Source organism: Xiphophorus couchianus, chromosome 6, assembly GCF_001444195.1.
Source record: "Xiphophorus couchianus chromosome 6, X_couchianus-1.0, whole genome shotgun sequence".
Classification (NCBI taxonomy): Eukaryota; Metazoa; Chordata; class Actinopteri; order Cyprinodontiformes; family Poeciliidae; genus Xiphophorus; species Xiphophorus couchianus.
In genome coordinates this window covers 2,471,606-2,494,647 of record NC_040233.1, presented here as the reverse complement: position 1 = coordinate 2,494,647, position 23,042 = coordinate 2,471,606, and the positions used below count along the sequence as shown (strand labels likewise).

At 38.4% G+C, this 23,042-nt stretch overlaps 1 protein-coding gene across 3 annotated transcripts; it reads right to left on the bottom strand.

The window, feature by feature from the left end:
* Positions 1 to 723: 723 nt before the first annotated feature.
* LOC114146733 (lysine-specific demethylase 4A-like) lies at positions 724 to 21,334 on the bottom strand. Of its 3 annotated transcripts, none has more exons than XM_028021042.1 (23): positions 21,178 to 21,334; positions 18,868 to 19,029; positions 18,584 to 18,759; positions 18,376 to 18,490; positions 18,016 to 18,209; positions 16,978 to 17,027; positions 16,513 to 16,616; positions 16,276 to 16,413; positions 15,970 to 16,187; positions 15,459 to 15,616; positions 14,697 to 15,352; positions 12,756 to 12,860; positions 12,445 to 12,565; positions 12,146 to 12,321; positions 11,148 to 11,361; positions 10,781 to 10,860; positions 10,185 to 10,240; positions 9,032 to 9,140; positions 6,939 to 7,130; positions 4,326 to 4,496; positions 2,501 to 2,620; positions 2,319 to 2,411; positions 724 to 2,203 (listed from the first exon to the last, which is right to left on the bottom strand). In XM_028021042.1, the coding sequence occupies exons 2-23, from the start codon at positions 19,006 to 19,008 to the stop codon at positions 2,066 to 2,068; spliced, it is 3,525 nt and encodes a 1,174-aa protein (XP_027876843.1). In that variant the 5' UTR covers positions 19,009 to 19,029; positions 21,178 to 21,334; the 3' UTR covers positions 724 to 2,065. The 3 variants fall into 3 exon arrangements, with proteins under 3 accessions (XP_027876843.1, XP_027876844.1, XP_027876845.1); XM_028021043.1 differs by having other exon boundaries at positions 12,445 to 12,562; XM_028021044.1 differs by lacking the exon at positions 12,756 to 12,860 and having other exon boundaries at positions 12,445 to 12,562.
* Between the last annotated feature and the right edge of the window lie 1,708 nt (positions 21,335 to 23,042).

Sequence of the window (23,042 nt, the reverse complement as noted above, 5' to 3'; positions counted from 1 at the left end):
AAGCAATAACAAACAAGTGAACACAGAATTCCAACACGAAACATCCATGCAATGACACAGGCCAGAACTGCCAGAAAATAAAAGGAGCCAAATTCCACGTAATCCTGGTAGGAATATGGACAATAATATCCACCTGCATCAGGGATACAAACCCTGCACCTTGTAGCTATACTCGCCCTACAAAATATTAGAGCTGAATACTTCTGCATTCCACCCTTTTTTGATGCATTTTTGAGAACCACTAATCTTTACTACTTCACAAATATGATTTTTATCTACTATTCAAAAATCCCCTGAGGTTTGTGATTCTAATGTGACAAAAGGTGAAAAGGTTCAAGCTGCAGATTAAGCACTCTGCAAAGTTCAGTCTGCAACTCGAAACTCGGCAATGTTCTCAACCATTTCTCATCAAGGTCTATTAAAAGGCGTTTGAGGTTTTGTGTACGTGCAATATTTCTTTAAATAGATTTCCTGTGCTTATTCAGATTAGCCATCAACTCTGAGAACATGCTAAGCAGATCGGAAGCAACAGAGGCAAAAGGGAAGGAACAAAATGTGATTCAAACTAGTTTAATAAACAGGCTAAATTTGAGTGAATGGAAAGTGTAAGGATTTAAAGCTGTAGAATTAAAAAACAAAATGCCTCACACTCTGCTCAGATTGGCTTTTGAATAGTCAAGGAGAAATAAATGATACAAAGCACTCTTTTTTTTTTTTTTTTACCCCAAACTTTACTCAAATAGTTTATGCTTACAAAGTTTTAAAGCAGCCTTATGGACAGAGATCTAAAGACGACAGCAGGACGAAGATAAGCATCTGGCCACACTATCCTACAGAAAGGCCAGCTACTTTTACTTTCCTTATCACAATTCTAGCTTAGAGGAGGAATAAGGGGCTGAAAGTGGGAGTAAAACCTTCAGAGCACATAACTACCAGGCTTCAAAGTATCTGAAATTTAATACTCTACAGTTAGTTGAAATAAAAACACAAACACAACGGGAAATAAAATCCAATTTTCAGGGTGGTTGTCAAGGATACACAGATGTATCAAAGGTTAAAACTTCCTGAAAGAAACAGTAAGTGCTTTAGCTTTAAGAAAAACTCAAGAACCACAGGAAGTTGTCACCTTCCATTTCCTGCACAGGAAACGACAACAAAAAAACGCTCTAAAAATGTAAAACCCGTCAGCATAATAAATATAAATACATCTCAAGTTGTCTTTAGATTGGTGAAAAGCATGTGACAAAAATAGCTTTCTTCTCAATCTGGATGCATTTTGCATAAATAAAGTCACACTATTATTTACAATATTTATAATAATCCACGGGACAAAAAAAAGAAAAACAAAAAGTCAGCTTGGCCCTTTAAAATGTAAGGCTTAGAGAACATGTCTAGACTTCCTTCCATCTTCACAGTAGATGCACCGTAACGAGCTGTGATTTAACTACACACTTACTTAATCAAGTCCTATTCAGTTCATTAAAATGATTCTACGATTCTACGAGTAGAGGGAAATTACAGTCTGAAAAACTTGATTAAAAAAAAAAACATATTCGGGAGCTACAACTCTTTGGGGTCAAAGTTGAAACAGTTCATGACAAAAAGAAGAAAGCGTACATTTTAACTGCATTAGTTAAATAATAAAAAAAATTCCTTTAGAAGCCAATATTGTAAAATAAACAGAAAGTTGGAAATAAATAGCTGCAACCTGATCAGGAAAGCTTGATGAAGCAGTGATAGTAGAGAAAAGCTAAACTTACTGTCCCGTTCAGTCCTAATGCTTACACTTCACTGATTAATGGCTTCTTCCTGAAGAACGGAGAACAGAGGTCTAACAGGATGTTTTAAAGCACGAGTCATTTTAAATCCCAGCCGTAGTTTAGAAATATGGAGGCTTCTGGAGAAAGGGAAAGAAAGCAAAAGAAAACAAAACGAAAAGAAAAGAAAAGAAAAGAAAGAGAAAAGCAAAGAAAGGAGGGGAACGGCAACTTATGAGCAAGAAAACTAAAGAAATGAAGACTTTCACATTTCCATAGTGATTTATTTTGGTAAAACATGGCAGCAGTCACTCCATAATGGCTCGGTAGACAACAGGCTCTATGTAGTCCTCTCTGTATCGGGAGTTGATGACTCGCTGTCGTTTGGAGTTCTGTTTGACGTTGCTCTGTGTGAATAGCTCAAAGCGCATGTCCGACGCCACCGACTGGAGACAGAACAATGAGGGTGAGGGTGGAGGAGGGAGAGAGGCCGCCGCGGGTCACCACAGGTCACCACTCACACTCATTCATGACAGAACAGAAAGAAGAAACCCAGCCTACCATTCGAGACTTGACTCGTTTGGGCAAATCCTCTTCAGGCGTGTAAATGTCTTCTCTCTTCACCGTGAGTTGTGATCCATCTTCAAACTCCACCTGTAGGGGGGCGCACACACACACACACACATTAAAAACTTGACACAGATATGATGTGCAGGACAGTGTGAGGGACCAGCAGCAGTTACCATATACATGGGGACGGAGTGGGACGCTACAAACTTGGCTCCGTACAGAAGGCCGTCTGTCCATCGCACTTGGACAGGCTGACCTGCGGAGGGTGGGCCGAGCCGGACACAATCCCAGTTCTGGAAACACGCAGAGCAAAGTGTCAACTTTAGCTCTGTGTGTAGACTTTTGCAGAAACAGTTACACACATTTCTATATGTGCAGAAACAATACAGAGATGATAAACACTCTACACAGAGCCACATACTTTAGAGCAGCGTTTCAATTCCACAGAAGATTACAACGTATAGTAATTGTACGTGTTCGCAGTTAATATTATTGATTTTATCAGCCTTTCTATAACACCAGATCAGAACGTGAGCGAATTCTGATGGCAGACAGGTAGATGAGTTTTTTAACGTTTCACACAAAGAAACTTAAAAAAAACCTGCTCTGTTTTCAGAGCAGGTTCAGAAAACTATCAGACGTGATTCAGGTCCACTTAAGGAAAGTGGTTCAAACCGGATATTTTGGGGTGAAAAGACTGGAAGTGGACTGTTCAGACTGCAGTGAAACAGTGAATCTGGGTTGCATTTGGATGAAAAAATATATATAATTTGGGTCGCATTCACCTGCTGTGTGAACTTTGTCTCACTTCCTCTAATTTAGATTATTAGAGTGCCAGCTAATGAAAACCCAAAATAATACTAAAAATATCAACAACAGTTATGTTCCATGCAGAAATATTCATGTTATGTCCTCCAGTCATGTTGAGACTTGGGAGGCTGAGCTGCAGAAGGCCGTTGCTAAGGAAGCTGGCTGTGTCAAGGCATGTTAAAAGGAAGTGCAGAGCAGATTGCGTAAAGCTGAAATGTTACTGTGGCCGACTGACCTCACATGACCCCGGAGAGCACATGGGTCAAACTCGGGGCCTGCAGGCCAAATCTGGCCCTCCATAGCCATTTCTGTGGCCCTCCAGGCCTCCGAGGGCCACAAACAGAAGTAAAAGATAACAGTTGTGTGCTTATCATTTTCAGTTGAATGAATTCAGTTTTTATTTTATTTAAAGCCAAATTACATCAATGTGAAAAGATGCGACATGTGATTTAATCTTAAATGCAAGTCAAATGCAGAGAAAGATGTGGTATTTAACAGTTTAAAAATAGGTCGTTTTGTCTATCTGTTCTGCCACGACCCTTTCAGGACATTCATGATCCTGGTGTGATGCGACATGGAAATGTCATACAGAATCAATGGAGTCTTATCAAGAAGAAGATGAGACACAAGAACAAAGAATGTAGAAGACATGAAGGTTTCCTGAACACCTCAGCAAAAACACAGGCTGATCAGTAAAACAAATGGAGCCTCAACTAAGAACCGTCTCCTGGTCTGGATTGAAAATCCTACCTTTTTATTGTTATTAAGCAATTATCAGAGAATGTGGGGTTTTCTTCAACTGTGAATAAAATGCATCATTCAGCTGTAGGATTTTCTAGAGGTGTTGTATTAATCAGCCTATTTGTGTTATATGTGTGTATGTGTGTGTGTCCTGTTTTGTTTTTCTCTAAACAAATAAATAAAACATGCATATATTGGTGGTTTTTTGTGTCGTTTTTCTTGTTTCTCTTCCATACTGTTCTTAGTTGCAATTTACTTTATTCATATCAATAAGAAGAAAAAAGAACTTCAAATGATCAGATGATATTTCTGCTCTTTAAGTTGTAACTCTGCATTGCTGAGTGAAAAGAAAATTATTTAAAAAAACACCACAGCCCTTCCTTTTGAATGGAATCATGAGAAAGGATAACTGTTATGGTTTGTTGATTGGACTGTACCAGTACTGACCTCGATGTCCTCTGGTAAGAGGTTGTCGCTGTACGAGCCGTCGTCAAACACCACCTCGTAGAAGGTGGCGGTGGTCAGCTCCACCACCTCACTGTAGTAGTAGCGGCAGTTCTTGTGCTTACAGATCACCTTGTGGCCCACTGACAGATCTCTCAGAGAGGCCTTGTTGCGCTACGGAACAGAAACTGAGTGTTACATCAACTAGAGCGGCAGTGAATCAAACAACGAGCCAGAGGTATGAAGGCGACGCTCCACTAATGGATTAGGACTTGGAGAGAAATGCTCCACGTTTCTCTGCTTCTAGACAGATCCAGATTGGGTAACGAACAGGTTCTAGAACGTGCCCAGAAGTAGCTTCATGGAGCACCACTGCAGCACTATGAAGACGGGTTTGTTGGCTGACTTGACACGACACCAAGGCAAGATGGCTCCTGTCTGTGTGACAGCGATCTGAAGAAGCTTCTGACTGAAGAAACGGTTGCTCTACAACAGTCTCATGAAGAGGATGCTCAGGATTGTTTGCTGTTTTTCATTTAATGAGGATTTTTTTGTATGATAATCTCCACAGTCCAGCCTTCTTTACTATTCTTATTTATCAAGTTTATTAAAAGGGGAAAATTTAATTAAAATGTAAAATTCAAGTGAATATAACATAGCAGCGCTGTTGGTTGAGAGGAGCTGAACATAAACTCTGCCTTTTATGGTCCCATGTCTGCTTGTTGTATAACTTACTGCAGCATTTATGATTGGTTGAATGCTATACAGGCTGCTGGATTTGGACTTTAGTCTCAATTTCTTTGTACCAGTGAGATTTAACACTCTGCTTTTCTACAGTCTAGGTAAGTTAGTTCAGTGTAGAGCGAGTTGTTGTTAAAAAACACCGCTTTAAGTCTTTGGCTCAGTCCACCTTTCTATAAGCTTACTATAGATGAAACACAAACATTTATGCTCCAAACTGGAATATTTAAGAGCTTGGCTTAATTTTGGTTTAGTTGTGTAATTCAGTTTCAATATATAAATGTTTTGCATGTGTCCATATTTAAAATAAATCAAATCACTGCATGTGTTTTTTGTTAAACCGATAGGACTGTACTGAATGTTTTATGTACCGACACATGAATCGATACAGAACTAAAATCCAGCTTAGACAGGAAATACTGGGAGGGAGATCAATCTAAAAGGAGTTCAGATTTATTCTTTAAATCAGAAACAGCACATATTGGTGAAAAAATATATAATATTTGTAAATAAACCAGACCAGCTGAACTTATCGCTCAGAGGTTAAAAAACCTTTTGCAGAGCTGCAGAGTTCTTTGTCCATCTTGATCTTGGCTCAAAGATGCCTGGAGGATCCAACCAAAAGTTCCTCTTTTGAACCACCTTTTATAGGGTTTATCCAGCCTTTTGGTGTGTTTGCATTGGCTAGCACTGATGCTGTGCTTGTTTCATTGGCTGTCTGCTTGGACAGATGATCTCATATCCAAGTCTTAGACACAATATGTCCTGATGACTGTGCTAGTGTCTCAGGGTTGCTCAACGGCCCTCCTATGTCCATTGCCTGCACAACCTTTTCTCTGAAAAGTTTCATCTGCTTCCAAATAAGGCATTGACCATCACTGCTCTCCTGTCAGTTCCCCTTTTTCCCCTAACCTTCCACCTACCATCTACCTCCAACATATCAGTGATCTTTAATTGCAGTTACAAATTTTACACCATCTCAAGTTCAATGTCAAAATCACATTTATAACTTCTTTAGCTTCTCTGATTTAGCATTCATTTATAATTTTATGATAACCATAACTTATTACTCTTATTATAATCTTAATATGAGTTATTACAGATGTTTTCTGAAAAGAAACCAAGAATAATCCATGATTCTAATTATTTGACACCAAAGTTAGTTACTTGTAAGTGTACCCACAAGTGTAAGTGCAAGTGCAAGTATTTTTACAATAAACCAATATTAATATACGGTAAGTATTTTACTTTTAATCTTATCCAATTACTCAAAATGTTTAGACTTCATTCTTTAAAACTTGTATGCTTTGAAATAAGGAATAATCTCAACTATTTTTATAAATCTGCAGGCTGGAAACTTACTTCCTCTTTTTCCAGGAAACCTGCTCTTCCCGTTTCATGAATCTCTCTTCCTGACTATGATTTCTTATAATTAGATAGAAAAAAGAAGTAGAATTAAAGCAAAGTTCGCAGGAGACAAAAACAACACAACCAGATTTATTTTATTGATGTTTAAGTCTACTGTTGGGCCTAGATGTCACTTGTGTGATTAATTTTAAAAATAACTTGATTTATTGTTACTGTTAAACTAAAATCTCCAGCATGGGGAAGTGGGATGATCTTGGGTTTTCTTGACAATGCACACAAACATAACACTGTGTTTTTTCCATTGATAGGAATTTAAATATTGTTTATTTCTGTACTACTGTCATCTTGTTTTTTGTTGAGTTTTTCAGTATGGTGTATTTTTTTTCTTTTCTCTGACTTGGGTAGGAAAAAGTTAAAAAACACCAAAAATAAACTAACTTATGTAATATAATCGTCGCCTAAAGTGGACCTCTAACCGTCAGCCCAGCTGTGGCCCTGCTAGGTTACCTCAGGTATGACGGGCGCTTTGTGTCGGTGGCAGGTGATGAAGACGACGAATGGCCAGTCATCTGGGTGCATGAGGATGCCAGCTGCCTGAGCACAGGAGGGATGAAACGCTGTGGAGCAGCGGCCATGGGAGCACTGGACACAGCAGCCCTTCACCTCCCTCTTCATCCGCTTCCTGCAGCACGCACACTTCTGCTCACACAACCCAGGAGGAGCACAGAGACCAGTCAGAAAAAGGGAAAAACAGAATGACTTTGCAAGGGGAAAAGGACAAGGGGAGGATGTCCACTATCAAGGGCAGCAGAGAGACTGGGACACATGCCGGAGCCAAGATATTAGAAAGAGAAATTACACCAATTTCCCTTTGATACTTTAGTGCCATCATGACATCATGGGGCTTTTCTCATTTCATTTCATTCATTCATGTGACCTACATCAATGAACAGAAGGTCAGCTATTGTGTTTAACAACTTGTGGCATAACCAACACTCTCACAACATGACATAATGCAGACAGAACGTCACCAAGCCTGAAAGGGGAAGCTCTGCACAAAGTGAAAACTGAATCATCAACTTAAGTACCAAACTTTCCCTTCTATTGTGTTTTATCAGAAATGGTTCCAACCACAAATATTGTAACACTGACAATGAAACTAGCGTCTGAGCTGGCAGTGAAATAAGGGCCGGCCGAACTATTTATTTGAAATCTACGTCAAAAATGATTATCAATCAATTTTATTTTTTGAAGACTTAATTTTTGGAAAATCAAGTTGTTTTATTTCACCAATGTTTTCACAGTTCAGAGTGATATCAGTGCACCCAATAACTGTAATATTAATTCTTCAAGTAGTTTAATGTCTTATATATATGCTTTTATTTTGAAGTGCTTCCTTTTATTCTGAAGGTGGTTTGTTCTGTTTATTTTCTTCTTCTTGATGTTCGTCAGCTGATCTGTTTTCTGTTTACTGTTGAGACCGGTGCCGCAGTCATTGATGATGCGAGTAGTGGTATTAGTCATGTGACATGAATAGATAGATGCTAATTATCACTACTGACAGAGTTGTTTAGCTGCTGGTATATTTCTATAGTTTGTTAATGTCTGTTTTATTCTTAATGTGGTAGATTTTTATTAAAACTATCTAGCATTTAACCGTTAGTTTTTGAGCTTTGACCAGTTAGAGCTAGATTGATTCCAAGTTTTGCATCATTTAAATTTAAACAGCCCTTATCACAGAAGGAATTAACGCTGTTTTTTACTTGCTTGTGAATTGTTATATTTAGATTTTCTTGCAATAGTAATTTTGAACCTTTATTCATCATTACTGTATTTTCAGAAACTGCTTCAATTTATTTGCATCGTTGACATAATTCTTCAGTAAACCTATTTAAACACCTGATGACCAACGTGCTTTCTGACCGAAGCCCTGAAGTGGTCAGTTAAGAAAATCCAGCAACAGAGGTCAAAATCCTTAACAAACTGACCAGTGTACTTTACTTATTTTGATTTTACCAGCTTTGTCAACTCACAGAAGGACTGACTGAAATAACAGCCAGTTTATAAGTTATTTTTAAGGTATTTTCTGTCATTTGTTATTTTTTAAGGAAAAAAATTTATTTATATTGGAAATTAAATTTCCAATTATTTTTATGAATTGAAAATTTTATTTTTAAATCACATCACCTGATTTAATTAGAGGGTAAAAAAGTGGTGAAAGTGCCATTTTTAAGTATTAAATGAGGAACTTAGAAATATAAATCTTAATTAGCTGAATTAAAAACTTAAGACACAAGTTGTCATCTCAATATAAATAGATGTAAAAGTCCTTTATTTCTTATTCTAATATCTAATTGATAAAAATCGAAATATTTGATTAAGTCTGGAAACTATTTTTCCCCATGTTAATTTCTGCTTAATTTTCAGATTTTCCAAATTAATTGAATCAAATTCCACATTTTCAGATTGTGCAGGAGCCCTGAGAGTAGTGACAGAAGGATGTGAGAGAACAGGATGTAAATTCGGATCAGCAGGAATTCCCTTCATCCGTTTTAAAACAAGAGCAAACACAAAGGAAGAAAGCGCCTCTGGGCTCTTACCAGTCTGAAGCGAGGCAGCGGGATGGTAGAGAGGTCGATGGGGCTGCGGTTGGTGATGTTGACAAAACGCGCTTCCAGGATGGTGATGGCACACAGAACATGGACCCATCTGAGGGAAAGGTAAACAGAAACCATAAAGTCTGGATTAATCAAACAAATAACTCTTCAAGGTAAAAGCAGCTAAACATGATGAGGACACTAAAGATAGAATACAAATCCCTATCGAAAAAAATTTCTAGTTTGACTCTGGAAAAAATTACGAAGTTAGTATTAGACTGTGGCTCAATGTGCCCTTTCACCTACTGACTTCCTACTTTAGCACACCTTCAGTTAAAATAGAGATGCACTGATCAGGTGCAGGTCCTTTTCAATGCAAATTTCAGATTTTTGTGCCATTTACACTTATTTACATGCAGGCTGAATGGTAAATCAGTAGGACTTTAGAGTAGGGCTGGGTAATGTGGCTTAAATATTAAAGCTTAGATTTTTTCATAGAAAATCTGATTTTAAATCAATTATTTTCCTCTCTTTTACTTTTCTTAAGAAGAGTTTACAAATGACAGAAAATATTTTCTAAAACTTGCTTTTATTTCAATTATCTCTTCTTGACCTGAATTCGAACAAATACAGGCTGTAAAATGTCTGCTTGTAAACCAAGAAGGGAAGCCCTGGCAGGCAGGCTGACATCACTGAATTACAGAAACACACCGTGTGTGTTGGTGGAAAAATTAAATCTTCATAAACAGAAAATTCTATTAAATTGATAAAATCATTTTATTGCCCAAGCATACTTTAGAGTAAAAGAAAAATCAATGATTTTTTTATCCATAACAGTCAGACACACTGTTGTTTTGTTTTTAATTTCCTATAACATTTTTTGTTGCTTTCAGTCACTTACCCCACGCTGAATAATTAAGCGGTGACGGTTCTATCAAAACTTCTCAAAACATGCGGTGTAAGCTCTATGTTTTTGTTGTGTGGCTCTAATCAGCATCAGGTTGAACAAACCGTCACTAACCAGGTGTTACATTTTGAGTCAGACACCAAAACCACCAGAGTTCATTTCGGAACCTCCAGAAAAACTCAACCATCTCTGGTGTTTTTTACGAATGAAAAAATATTAAGTCATATTTTCCCTGCCTCTACTACTTACTTGTCATTGTTGGCTCTCTGCAGGGCTCCACCTCTCAGTGAACACAGGCAGCAGTCCTGAAGGAGGGAACAATAAAATAGTCATAACTGCACCTCGAGGAACGCCCGACTGGGTTAGATAATTAATCATGACTCATTTTAATCTAGAGCGATGAAAGTAACAAGGAAACTGAGATCAGAGGCATTTTCAAAGGTTCTGACCAGCAATAACAATTTTAGATTCTACATAAAAACAATTACTATGTAAAAAAATTACTTGGGTGGAGGTGGGAGACGGAAGTTACCAAAAACTAATCCAAGTTAAGAAATATAAAATAATTTAGCTAACTGAACAACAATGTAAAGCAAAAAAAGATATTCACAAGTAAAGCTACTGTAAATAAATTGCATCTCAGATGTCTTTACCACCTCAGCACTGCCCCCTAGTGGAAGACAACATTCAACCATATGAAGCACACAGGACTGCTGAGAGTCAGGAAGCCACTTTGAAGACTAAAGCGCGGAGAACTGTCCCCCATGACAATATCTGAAGGAGCAAAAAAAATGCTCCAACCAGCTAACTGCTAATGGAAACATGAGGGAAGCCAAGAAACTAACCTCAGTGATGGCATTCGCCTCACAGCGAGCACATAGCCAGTTGTCTAACTCTGCCTCTTCTCCAGAAATGCCGTAGCAACCTAAGCATGAGCAGAAAAAAATAAGTCATACATTCCTGAGGTGTACTGAAGTAAAATGTCAAGTATTTTTCATTCTTCATTAAAAACACTTTGATGTAAAAAGCAACACTACTCAAAATAAAACTTAAATCTGAAAAACAGTTTAAAAAATCTGACAATGCTTTAGGCAGCAAAGGCTTATTGTGTCTCAACTATTTTAAGTTTACTGTAAATTTACAGTAATATCTGAGTGCCTGTGCAGACACTGGATTGTTTTCCAGTCTATCTATCCAGAGGGGTGGGCTTACTTGTATGCACTCGAACGCAGCACTGAGCACAGCTGATGAGGCGGCTTGTTCCATCCTCAGCGACGTGAGGATTGGACAGCTGACCCTGTACGCCATCATTTGTTCTGGCCGTATGAGTGTTGAAGCACATTTCAGGGATGAGCGGCCTGGACCACTGACGACCTCCTGGGCGATTCACCAGCATCAAGCTGGAGCTCTCATTGCCAGACTCAGACTTTAAGGGGAGAGGAACACAGAGTTTATTTCACCCCAAACCTTTGGCATTTCAATCTCAGTGAACTGATGTGCAGCTACTTAAACCTTACAACGTTACATTAACTGACCTACCAGACTTCATATGTCAGTATCTGACTGTTTTCTGGACAATCACTGATCTTTGCACAGCTTGATGTGGGCGATATTAATATTTTTGTTGGTATCGCCAGCTGTTAAAATGTTAGCATTTATGGGGCCATAAGCAGCCGCTTAGTTCATTTATGGCTTACATTGGCTCGTAGCATGGGCAGCATTACATCGTGTCTTAAGGTCCACCGGCTGATTAGTTAACTGGTATTTAATAAAAGTGCAAAAAAAATTATATTTATTTTAATTGTATTTTTTGTTTGTGGTTATCAAGACTATACCTGTGTGTTTTAAGTACTGTCAACAATGTCATCCAGTAACACAATAACCCTGTAACATTTTTACATTTCCTGTCAGAGTAACATTTAATACAAAAACATGGTTGACCGCCTGGAACCCCGACCACCAGGGTTAGCAAGTTTTCTGGAGTAAACCCCGGAAATGCAATTAGGATTTCTAAATATAATGGAAAATAAATCATAAAGCATGAAATCACTCAGAGCACAAAGCACAGGATCTATGATTAAAGATCTAATTGATTAAAGTATGGATAACATCGCTGGGAACATGCCTGAAAAGACACATATATAGTAGTTGTTTACATATATAGTAGTTGTTTACATATATAGTAGTAGCAGCAGTCCTGTAGCTGGTACCTGGTGGTAAGTGTAGAAGAGCAGACAGATGGAGCAGTAAGGAGGCTGTTGGCCCATCATTTTGTTGTAGTCCCACTCTGCCTGGGGGTTGTAAGGCTGACTCTGCCACAGTTGGGTCAGTGGCTTTGCCCACTCCTCCTTCTCTTCTTGTTCGACCTCTATGCTGACATCCTGATCTGGAGACAAGAGGGAGAAATGTTTTAATAATAAATAGCAATGATTTTTAAACCAAACTGTGATAAAAAAAAAAAAACAGAGTCAAAGTGCCACCTTACAGTGAGAACTACACAGTTTCATACCTTCATCACCGCACGTCTCTCTGATCAGAAGAGGGTGATGGCGAGGCAGTCGACAAAGCTCTTCTTCCTGCTCCTGTTTCTTTGACTCAAGCTTGCAGTAAGACTGCTCTTCTAATACCTGCTGGAGAAAAAGGGGAACAGCATATCTTTAAAATAAGCATCACATCGCCGCTGTGGGCACCTTAAAATCTGGAGATTTTAATCTGCTTGAAACATTGGGGCCCACTGAGGCCTCTGTACTCATGTGTGTCAAATCCTAATCAAATTCAGCCTAACCATGTCATCAAACTCTGCTCCCTTGAACTACTTACATAAGTGTGAGGAATCACCTGGACCTCATCCTGCTTGTGTTGCTCTGCAGGAATGGTGTCTTTCAGGACGATAATGCCACTGTCCAGTAGTGGACACTCGTAACTCTGTAGTTTAAACAGTGGATCCAGAAGATCAATAAAGGCAGAGAGCAAATTCGGGGTAAAACGGTTGAAAAAAGCGGTTTCTGCCATGAGAACGACTTAGTTAAGACTTTTTTTTGTTAGTATAGTTAGTTAGAGGAAGAGTGTCATAATAAAGTCATGCAGTGAAAACACACCAGTACAGAGACACTAAACGATGTTTCAGTTCAGCAATAGATTAAAATCACAATTTGATACCCAATGATTACGTTTACTATCATTCAAAATAAATGTCACTAAAGTAGCTTTTGAACTGTTCTTTTCTCAAGGCGGAATGATGACAACAACCTCAGCAAATCGTAAAAACAACAACTAGGTGCACAAATTTGAATTTCCTACAGATTTTTTTCTAATCTAATATATCCAAGACCAACTATTTACATAAACCTATGTTAATCTTCAGCAGGTTGCTAAGAAGAAAAAGTGCTTTTGTAGCCATCTGAATATAAACACTTTATCCTGTATTGTTGGTTTCCTGGTCCAGACCTGGTTTTAATGAGACATTGCACAAGATGGAGGGAATAACAAAAGAGAATGTCTTTCACTTTCTTCAAATGTGCTTGACACAGTTCAACAGGACAATTATCCCAAACTACTAACTGGGCTCAAAGCTGTGTTTCTGCCAAGAAACCAAGCAATGGCTTTGCTACATGTGACTTCTTTGGAATTTGATATGGAACATTTGTGAGGATGCATCCATATAATATTGCAAGCATAAACACGTTTAAACCTCTGTAGGCTAGAGAAAATCTAGACAAATCTAAAAGAAAAAAAAAAAAAAAGACCGTGCCAAGGTCTTTTTTGGACAAAGTTTTATCTTATAAGTAAAATTAAATGTTATAATATACTCTTATAAAAAAAAGAATCAAAAAATCAAATTTAACATTAAAGGCCAGAAATCAATGTTATCCTTGTGTGTATATAAACTTTTGACCAGGACAGTAGGTATTAATCACTGTCAGTTTAATGCCAAGAGAAAAGGTAGAATTGGTATTTTTACTGCATCACATTAAGCAAGTTAGGCGAGTTGTGCAGAGAGTAAAGTTAGTAAAGTAAAGTTAGCAAGAGCACAGAGAACAAAAAGGGCCTGAACACTAGCCATGTAACAAGGCCCTAGTCACAATCTTAAAGGGGCAGTATTATGATTCTCCAGCAACACTGAATCATGTTATAGCACAAACGAGTAACTATTTTAACTTCAGTTTTTAAAATTCTACAGATGTCAAACGTGACTTAAAAGAAATTTGACATTGTATATAAATGCCTTAAAATTGGGCCTCTGTCTCTTTCAGGTAGTCATCACATGACTCCAGTACTAACCCTTTTAACGACGTTTTTATCAGCGTTGACAAGTAACAAGTATCTTTGAATCGTCTGAGCTCATTATAGGAGCTCAGACGATTCAAAGATCCACCAGGTGTTTGCTAGTCTTAAGGAGCTGAGAAAGGAGTCTTGGGGGGGAGGGCTGCTCTGTGACTTGAAAACTTGAAGCCAGAGCTAGATCAACCCAGGCATTTTGTACAGCTGAATGGTTGCCATGGAGATTAAAGGATTTCTCAAAAATGCATGAAAGAGTCAAGGCAACACTCGAGGTATGTTTTTGATGAGGGAATAACATAAAAACATGATGTAAAGCTCAAATGATGATACTGCCCCTTCAGCATCTGATAACTTTGCTCTGCTTATCCTGACATGTTAGAGGTGAACATATATTTAGATATTTCGAAGGACTTTTAGAAAGCAGTATAGTTCCCCCTCACATTTGGCAATAAGTATTGTTTTAAGTCAAGAGACACAGACCTTTCGTTTTTTGGCTCTGGAAGCCTCCATCTTGACTTTGCTGAGGTCATGGAGCTGTGTCTGGCTCTGTGGGGGGGCCGACCTGGCCTCAGCTTTGGCTTTCTCCATTCTAACTGGGTCTTGAATGAACTGTATTTTTTCAGGCTTGTCATTGTTTTGGTTCTGGTGTGCTTGTGATTCATTAAGTTTCTCTTGTATCTGAAGAACTGAGGTTCCAGGCTGAAGCTGTGCTAGTTCTTGGCCCAGCGCCATGGGTAAAGCCTGGACCTGTGTCAGCGTGCAAGCTTTGCTCTGAAGGCGACGTGGCTGCTGCTCCTTAGCGTAGCTGTGGATTTGGAGCTGCTTGTGATGATCCTGCTGCTTTTCTGACGTGTAGCTTTGCACCAGGAGAGTGTCTTTTGAACTCAGAGTCCTGTGGAAGAGCAGACTGGCCACACCCATTTTACGCACGTGTTGAGCGGGGGCTTCTGTCCACATCGGCGCTGCTGAAACCGACAGATGCCCATTTCTGGGCCTCGTCTGAGAAGAGATTGCAGGTGCTCGAGTCTTGGTGTAATGAGGAGGACGGCCTCCGTCACCGTTGCTCTGCGACATGCTCCTATGAAATGGGTCCATCAGCGTAAGCTTTGTTGGCGTGACAACCAACTTTGGCGGCCCTGGAAATAAAATGAGAAAAGGCCATATATTTTCTTTCCCCACAGAGTAACTAAGACAGAGTAACTAAGCTGACCAAACAGGAAGCCCTTGCGATGAATTTATCACCTTTATTTCTTCTGCCATCGTGTGCCACTGCTCGGTGAGGGATGAGGCTCAGCCTGGGCCTCTTTCCATACTTCTCGTCATCGTCCTCATCTTTGGGGACAACCTCGTCAGGCACCTCCAAACAAACACGGTGTCTTTTGGCCTCTATTCGTTGCGTGCTGAAGAATCACCAGAAACAGACAGGACAAAGGTTACCCACATACGTTCAAATTTCCATTGTTTGCTGAATAATTTTGAGGCTATTTTAGTTTGCTTGTAAAGTTTTGCATGTTTAAGTGTGCCAATTTAAACAATTCTTTCTTAAAAATTTCATGAAACATTATTATAAAAGTGCCCTCTAGTGAACTGCTGGGTTTGACTGCTGGCATTAGTGGTAAAGCTAAAGTGGATGCTGGTGTCTAGCTTGAATCAGATGTCTTAACAGATCAATACTGTTTCTATTGTTACCTCTTGCATTTATTTAGAACATTTCCCCCCCGCCACCTCATTATTTTAGCAGTCACTACAATACCTTTTCCTTTCTCCATCCTCATAGCCACTCTCGTTGAAGCTGCTGTCACTGTTGCTGCTGAAAGAGTCGCCCAGAAATTCCCTAGCCTCTGGGGTGGGCTTTGAGTGGTCGATGGGCACCGTATCTCGCCCTGCCAGCCACTGTTCATAGCGGTCTGGCTGGTACTTCCTGACAAAAACATCCATTGAAATCTTCACCATGTCTTTACGGCATGAGCACTGAGGGAGAAAGAGAAAGCAAGACAGGCGTTAAAACAACTAAATTAAATCAACTATTAAAAGCATACATGCTTTATCTGGTCCTCACCAAAACTGCTTGCTTGCCATACTCGATCCATCTCTCCGTAGCAAAGTTGGTGGATTCGGCACAATTGAAACCGTGGTTGAAACCAGCGTGATAGGCATAGGGGAAAGTAATCATAAACTCACCAGCTTCCTGAGTGATCTACAGAAACAGGAATACACTAATTAGCAACTACACATTAAGCCTTTAGCTTGTTTCACAGGTACAAATCACTATTGAAAATGCTAAACAAACACTTACCTTTTCAAATGGAATGCCGTATTTCTTCAGTATTGAAGGAGAGATAAGAGTCATTTTATGCCTTAAAAAGGCTTCACAATTTTGAGAACTACCAGGAAAAAATCCTAAAGGAGAAGAATAAATAGATTAAAGAACAATCTCTAAAGTGGCCTGGTTAATCAGATGATATTCTTTTCAACAGATCTTTTAGTACGAAGGTGGACTGTAAGCTGCTTTAGGGCTTGCTGATGACTTGTGATGAAGATCCAATAAGGTGTTGTTGGTGTTTCTTTGCCTTCAGTGTTTTAATCAGAACTGAATCTCGGTATAATCTGACTCTGAACAGTATTGTTCAGTGTCAAATCAGTGAGAATTGACTCTGAACAGTGAGAAAAATCCCCAAAACTGAGCTTCATTCTCCCATAACTTATGTGATCAACAGACAAACCATTCATCTCTATAGAACTCTGCTCTGTGCTGCCTTACCTTTAGCCAGACGCTCCAGTCTCTTCCCATGCTCTGGGGAAACACAGTACCTACAAACAACCAAAAGAGAACAAAGTTTAGATTCTACAAGCATTTAGTTGTATCAACTGTTGTTAAGCCTCTCGGAAGAAAAAAATTTCTTGAAGTTAAATGCACAAAGGCAAGGACTCTTGTGTAAGAAATTAAGTCCATAAACATTTGTGATAATGTTAATTTTATTTATTTATTTTTTTGCTGAAATATGGATTGACTGATAGACCAGCCTAACAGTTCATGTCTGCACATTTGAAATTAACAATAGTCTCCTCACTGTTACCAACTCAGCAACTTTCTTGCTATATTTAGCAACATATCAGACAAAGTTTTCTGGCCAATCACTGACTTGCCAACTCCAATTTTGGCCTATACAAATTTTAAATTCTGAAAAGTCGCTAAATATAGCAACAAATATAGCACCTGGTGGGCATGTCTCAGTTGGTCCTCTCTCACTGCAGTGCAAAAGGGGACAGTGGCTGATTTTTAGACCTTCACAGAAGCAGACAAGATCGGTTTGACATGCAAGTATCGGCCTATATTAAAAAATTAAGGAAATGGGGACCGATTTATTGATGCACCCCTAATTCTATTATGAGAAAATTAGGTTTTATGGTTTCAATAAAAACATCTATCAGCAGATAGTTGTTCAGTTTCTTGACTGCACGTTATACAGTCATCAGTAAATAATGTACAATAATATTAAATTATGCAAGACTTTTCATGACTATCTCTAATTCATGAGAGTTGACTTCAAGGAATAAATAATATGCAGTAACTTAACAACAAGAGTACAAAAGGTTTAAGTGGAAGTAGGAAGGGACAAAATGGTCAAAACAGGGCTCCAAATTGGCTGGAGTCTTCTGTATCTTATGTATATCTGTGTTAAACCTAAGCTGCCGTTTTTTTAATCACCCTACCATGCTTGTGTAATAACTCCCAATAGATTTTAAAACACCTTCACATTTCCTGCAACTTTCGAAGAAAATCTGGGGAAGGCCTTACCACGACTTGGGCTCTCCAAAGTGCAAGTAGTTGATGCTGTAAAGGTCCATGTCCTCAGTGTGCCATGCAAAGGTGGTCTTCCACATTCCAAAATACAAGTAGGGGGTGTTAACACCCTCAATAGTTATTCCACTGTCACGCTCCACAGTGTCCAAAATGGTTCCCAAGTGGCAAATATTCCATTCCTCAATATCCTGCGAGAATACAGTCCCAGGTTAGGTCACAGCAGTCACAATGGGCAAATATGAATAATGATGTTCCAACATCAGTTTGACCAATCACATAAACACTACATCACAACCAGAAATGTGTACTGATGTGTACTTCCACATCAACAACATCTAATGAGTATCGACTCACAGGGTCATACAGGCTTCCGTTAACATCTGCTCCATACAGAGGAGGGTTAAATGTTAAATTCTTCCAGTATTTCCTTTCCAGCTCCTCAAAATCATCATAATGTGGACTGCAGAACCTGAAAAAGGCATTCAGGGCAGTTAAGACCAAACTTTTTTTCTTTTTCTTTTTTAGCTTTAAACAACCAGCATTACAAGCACATGAATCCTACTTGTCACTGTTGGCAATCTTGCGAAACTCTTTAACAGTCATGGCTCTCTTCTGAATGTTGTACTGAGTGAAAAGGCCTGACTGTCCAGTCACCACCTGCTGAATGGGTGCAGGAATCACCAAATCGTCTATGTCCTCATAAGAACCTCGAGGCCTCCATTCCTTTGGTGGAACAATCTGAAAGAAGGGTCAGGAGACGGTGTTATCTCAGCTAGCAACATAGAACAGATCTGTGGCAGAATCAGAATCTTATTTTTCTACATCCCAACATCAGACATTAGTTACCTTTGCTAATCCTGCTCTGTGTGCTCCCTTGGACTCTATATATGCAATATAGCGGCTGAAATTCTTGAATTCTTCAGCAGTGGGATAAAACGTCATGATAACTTTGGAACCATGATTTTGAGAGAGTGCCTCTGATGCCATCTTTTATCTCTGGTGCGGCTCCTGCACATCAAAAAGAGAGATTTCTTTTTCTTTTAGCACAAGTAGCAATTTAAAGTGTCTTGTAAAAGTTATTACACCTCATATAATTTTGTAAATATTCTATTCTATCTTTTCATTGGACAACATTGAAGATCTGACACTTTGATACAATGTAAACACTGCAAAGAAAATCTTACAATGCATTTTTGTTTAGTTTCTAGTGTAAATACCTAAATACACCTGAAATGGGAAAGAAATATCTTACAAGTATGACTGGACGAAATGGCTGGAAAGCTTATCACGATACAAGGTTTTCATAACAGTCAATATTAATAATTATTGATTTGTTTTTTTAATTTAAAATATCCAATATACTGCCAAACTGGTAGCGTTCCTGTTCTATCAGCAGTTTTCTTCACACTGTTGTTTTTTATTTGCCTCTTAACTGCATGTTGTGCAGTTATGAGGCACAGTGGCAAAACCTGAAACTGCTGCTGCACAAGTTACTCAACAGGTTGTCGCTAGGCAACCAAAGAGCGATTGAATTAGTTGATGCTGCCAACCCAGCTTTGCTGGCACTGAGAGATTGAGCGGCTAAAGCCTTTCCTCTGTCTACATCTCCCAGAATGCTGTGTGGTTCAGTTAATATTCTGTTGAATATTTTATAAGACGTATCATCAGTTACTGACTGTAATGAGAAGATTTTTAGCTCCACTGGCCAGTCAAAAACTCATAAATCTGATCTTTCTCTGATCATGATCCCAGTAACAACTACACTCTTTATTGAGCCTTAAACATAGACATTTTCAAGAATAAAGATGTAAGAAGTTCTTTAAAATTAAACTAAAATACTTTTAACAATTTTGAGGCTTGTATGTGGTTAACTCAGGATGCTGAGCAAGAGAGCAAAACTTAAAGCAAGTACCATAAAGCCTGAACAGAGGCTGCAAACAGATAAAATGATCAAATGATCAAACAGAGTTGCCCTGTTTGATCATTTGACCTTTCAGCCTCTGTCTATTATAAAAGCACGATTGATTTGAAATACTGATATGGTTAACAGAAGGGAGATGACCATGACAAGGCACCAAGCTAGTACAGGAATCTGATTTACTATTTAATAATATTGTTTGTCTGAGAAAACAAAGGACTAGAAATCATATATTAAAGACCTGAGTGATATATAATTCTGTTGTCATGAAAAGACAAGCAAGACATTCTCTTTTTATTTAAGAAAAAAAGACTATTTAAAATTGTCAGACAATTGTGATCTATTTGAAAACAACTGACAAGTTTCTAGTAACATCTTAAAAAAAAATTTTTTTTATACAAAAATTATCTGATTTTTAATATTTACATTTTCAAACAACCCCAACTCTAACCCATTAATAGCATTTTTAAAAATATACATATTCTGAACAGGCGTTCAAATGTCGATAGACCCATCTCTCCTTAATCAATTATTCTCTGACATAAACTATTTTTTAGGATCTAACATGTAGCCGGTTGACATACCAGCATTTCATGTTCCACGTTACTTTGAAGCTAGTATGAATTCAGCCTGTATGCTGCCGCGCACAGAAATAATCGCTCCTGATTGGTTAAAAACTGGTCTCTTTAAATCTCCCCGAAATGTGGCTAGCTACCGTGCTAATGAAACAAGCTATATCAGTTAACGACTGTGTGGCAAAGCAGAATATAAAGTTAGAAATGATAGCAAGTCTTATTCAGCGGATACTGGAAATATGGCAATGTCAACTAAAGCGTTAACTTTGCAAACAACAATAAACAGGCTGGGAAAGGCAGCGTGTACTAAGAACTCTAACCCCATTAAGCCCGAAATGGGATGTGGCTACGCTAAGTATCAGATGTTACATCCCATAGAAACATTTGCATGCATCTTGGGCAGACTTAGCTTTAGCATTCTCTTGGTAGTTTAAAAATGAACTTATATTAACCTTCCGTTTGAACGAATGTCTGAGCCGAAATATTGCAACTGGCATGCAAATTCTGTATCTATACCAGGGCATGGCCTGCACCCCGACCAATAGCAACACCATTAGCTTCACAGCAGCTCCTCTGGCTAACAGACTATATCCACCGGATTAGCATTTTGAGTTCAGTAGTTCACGATCTGCATCCAAGCGACGTCGACGTGTAGATACATACCTCCTGCTCTAGATATGACCGAACTCTGTCCTTTATGGAGCAAATATATTATAGTTAATCAAAAGGACGAATAGCATACCACAGAGAAGATAGCCTGCTAACAGAACATCACAGTCCTCCATTACCACCTCTACGCATGAACACGCATCTCGTAAGTTGTTTACCACAAGACGCACGGGACACGCTCAGCCAATCAGATGGCGAGTTTCATGGCTTAGGTTTACAGCAGCTTTATGTAGAAGTTTACTCACGAATTAAGTTATAAGTTCATTTGATGCACTTTAAACAAAAAGAGGAGCATTTTTTGTTAGGTAAAGGATCTATGACACCAACATAGTCATAACAGAAGCCAAATTATATACTTTGAAAAAGTGTATTAGTCATTATTTAGGAAAAGAACGATCCCACTAGCAAGTTTTACTTTAAACTCCTGAACTAGAATTTTTATTTTTTTATAGCATAAGTACTAATTAACTAGCTATATAAAAATTAAAAAAGAAAGAAATTACCTTACAGTTTTATGGGTTGTTTTTTTTTCGCCACATAGACTAAGTATATGGTTTCCCGTTTATACGTAGCCATGACAAGTTTCATGGAAATGGAATGTAATATGAAAATTTAATGTCATGATTCTAAAGTGTAAATTAAATCACAGTTTTGAATATTATTGTATTTTGGTAAATTTTGTTGAAAATAAGGCTGCAAAATACCACAAAATTGTGTAATTATAGTGTAATCACTGTATATTGCAATGGCTATCTATTGCAAATAATCCCCATTTCACTAACATTTCTTTCTTTTTGTTCATTACTATATTCCAAACATTTTGAGTGACCTATTAAATCTCCGCCAGTGCCACTAACAACATCAACATATTTGTGTAGTAATAGCAGAGTACTCTTATTTAAACAAATAGGATAAACCAGCTGCTCAACCGAAGGCGGAAATAATGCAGAACCAAAGAAATTTACACAAAAATGTCAAGAAATGCACAAAAAGGTAAAGACATGCACTAAATAACCTACTTAGATAGTTTAACAGCAGAAAAAAAAGCTGAGTTAGGGGTTAGTTACACTTTAAATACTAATTTCTTTGTATTGATTCTGTATTTAAGTGAGATTATGTGTACCAACAAAGATTCATTAAAACATAAATAAATTTTGCAATAGAAAAATCAGCCTGTGGATTATTTTTAATTGTATTTATAAAAGTATTGATAATAGACAGATTATTAGACCGATAAATGCAAAAGATAAACATTTTACTATTGCTTACAATAAGTCAAATAACTGCTGCAAATTAAATATTAAAATGTTTAACTGCCTAATGAGAGTTTGCTGAGAATTACACATAGTCTGTCCATCATGGACATGGGCCCTGATGTTTTTACATTGGTCAATTAATAAAGTCATTTTAGAGTGTGGTTGCTAAGATCACCTCTTGGCTCCATCTCTCTCCGTTTCTTCATTACCTACAAGCATCATAAAATCTCAAGACAATGGAAACATTTTCATGTTCAGTTGAACTTCAAAATGTAAAAAAAATTAAACAAGCTGGTGTGTTTGTGTTGGGGACTTGGGCCGTGCCTCAGCAGTGTATGTTCTGGTCCAGGGTAGCATATTGTTTATGGGGCTATTTTGGGCCGGCTGTGGTACTGAGTTGTGCTCTGGTGGGGGCCCTGCTCCATGACTTGATTCCCTCCTCCTCCTTGCTTCTTCCAATCCCTGGGAACTGTAGATTGTCAGTCCCTGCCTGACAAGTTTGGGACACCAAATCAACACAAAAATAGTTCCCCAGGTACCAAAATCTCCACCTGGTAACTGGGTGCCAGGTTACCCAGCACCCACCTGGCACCCACCAAATTC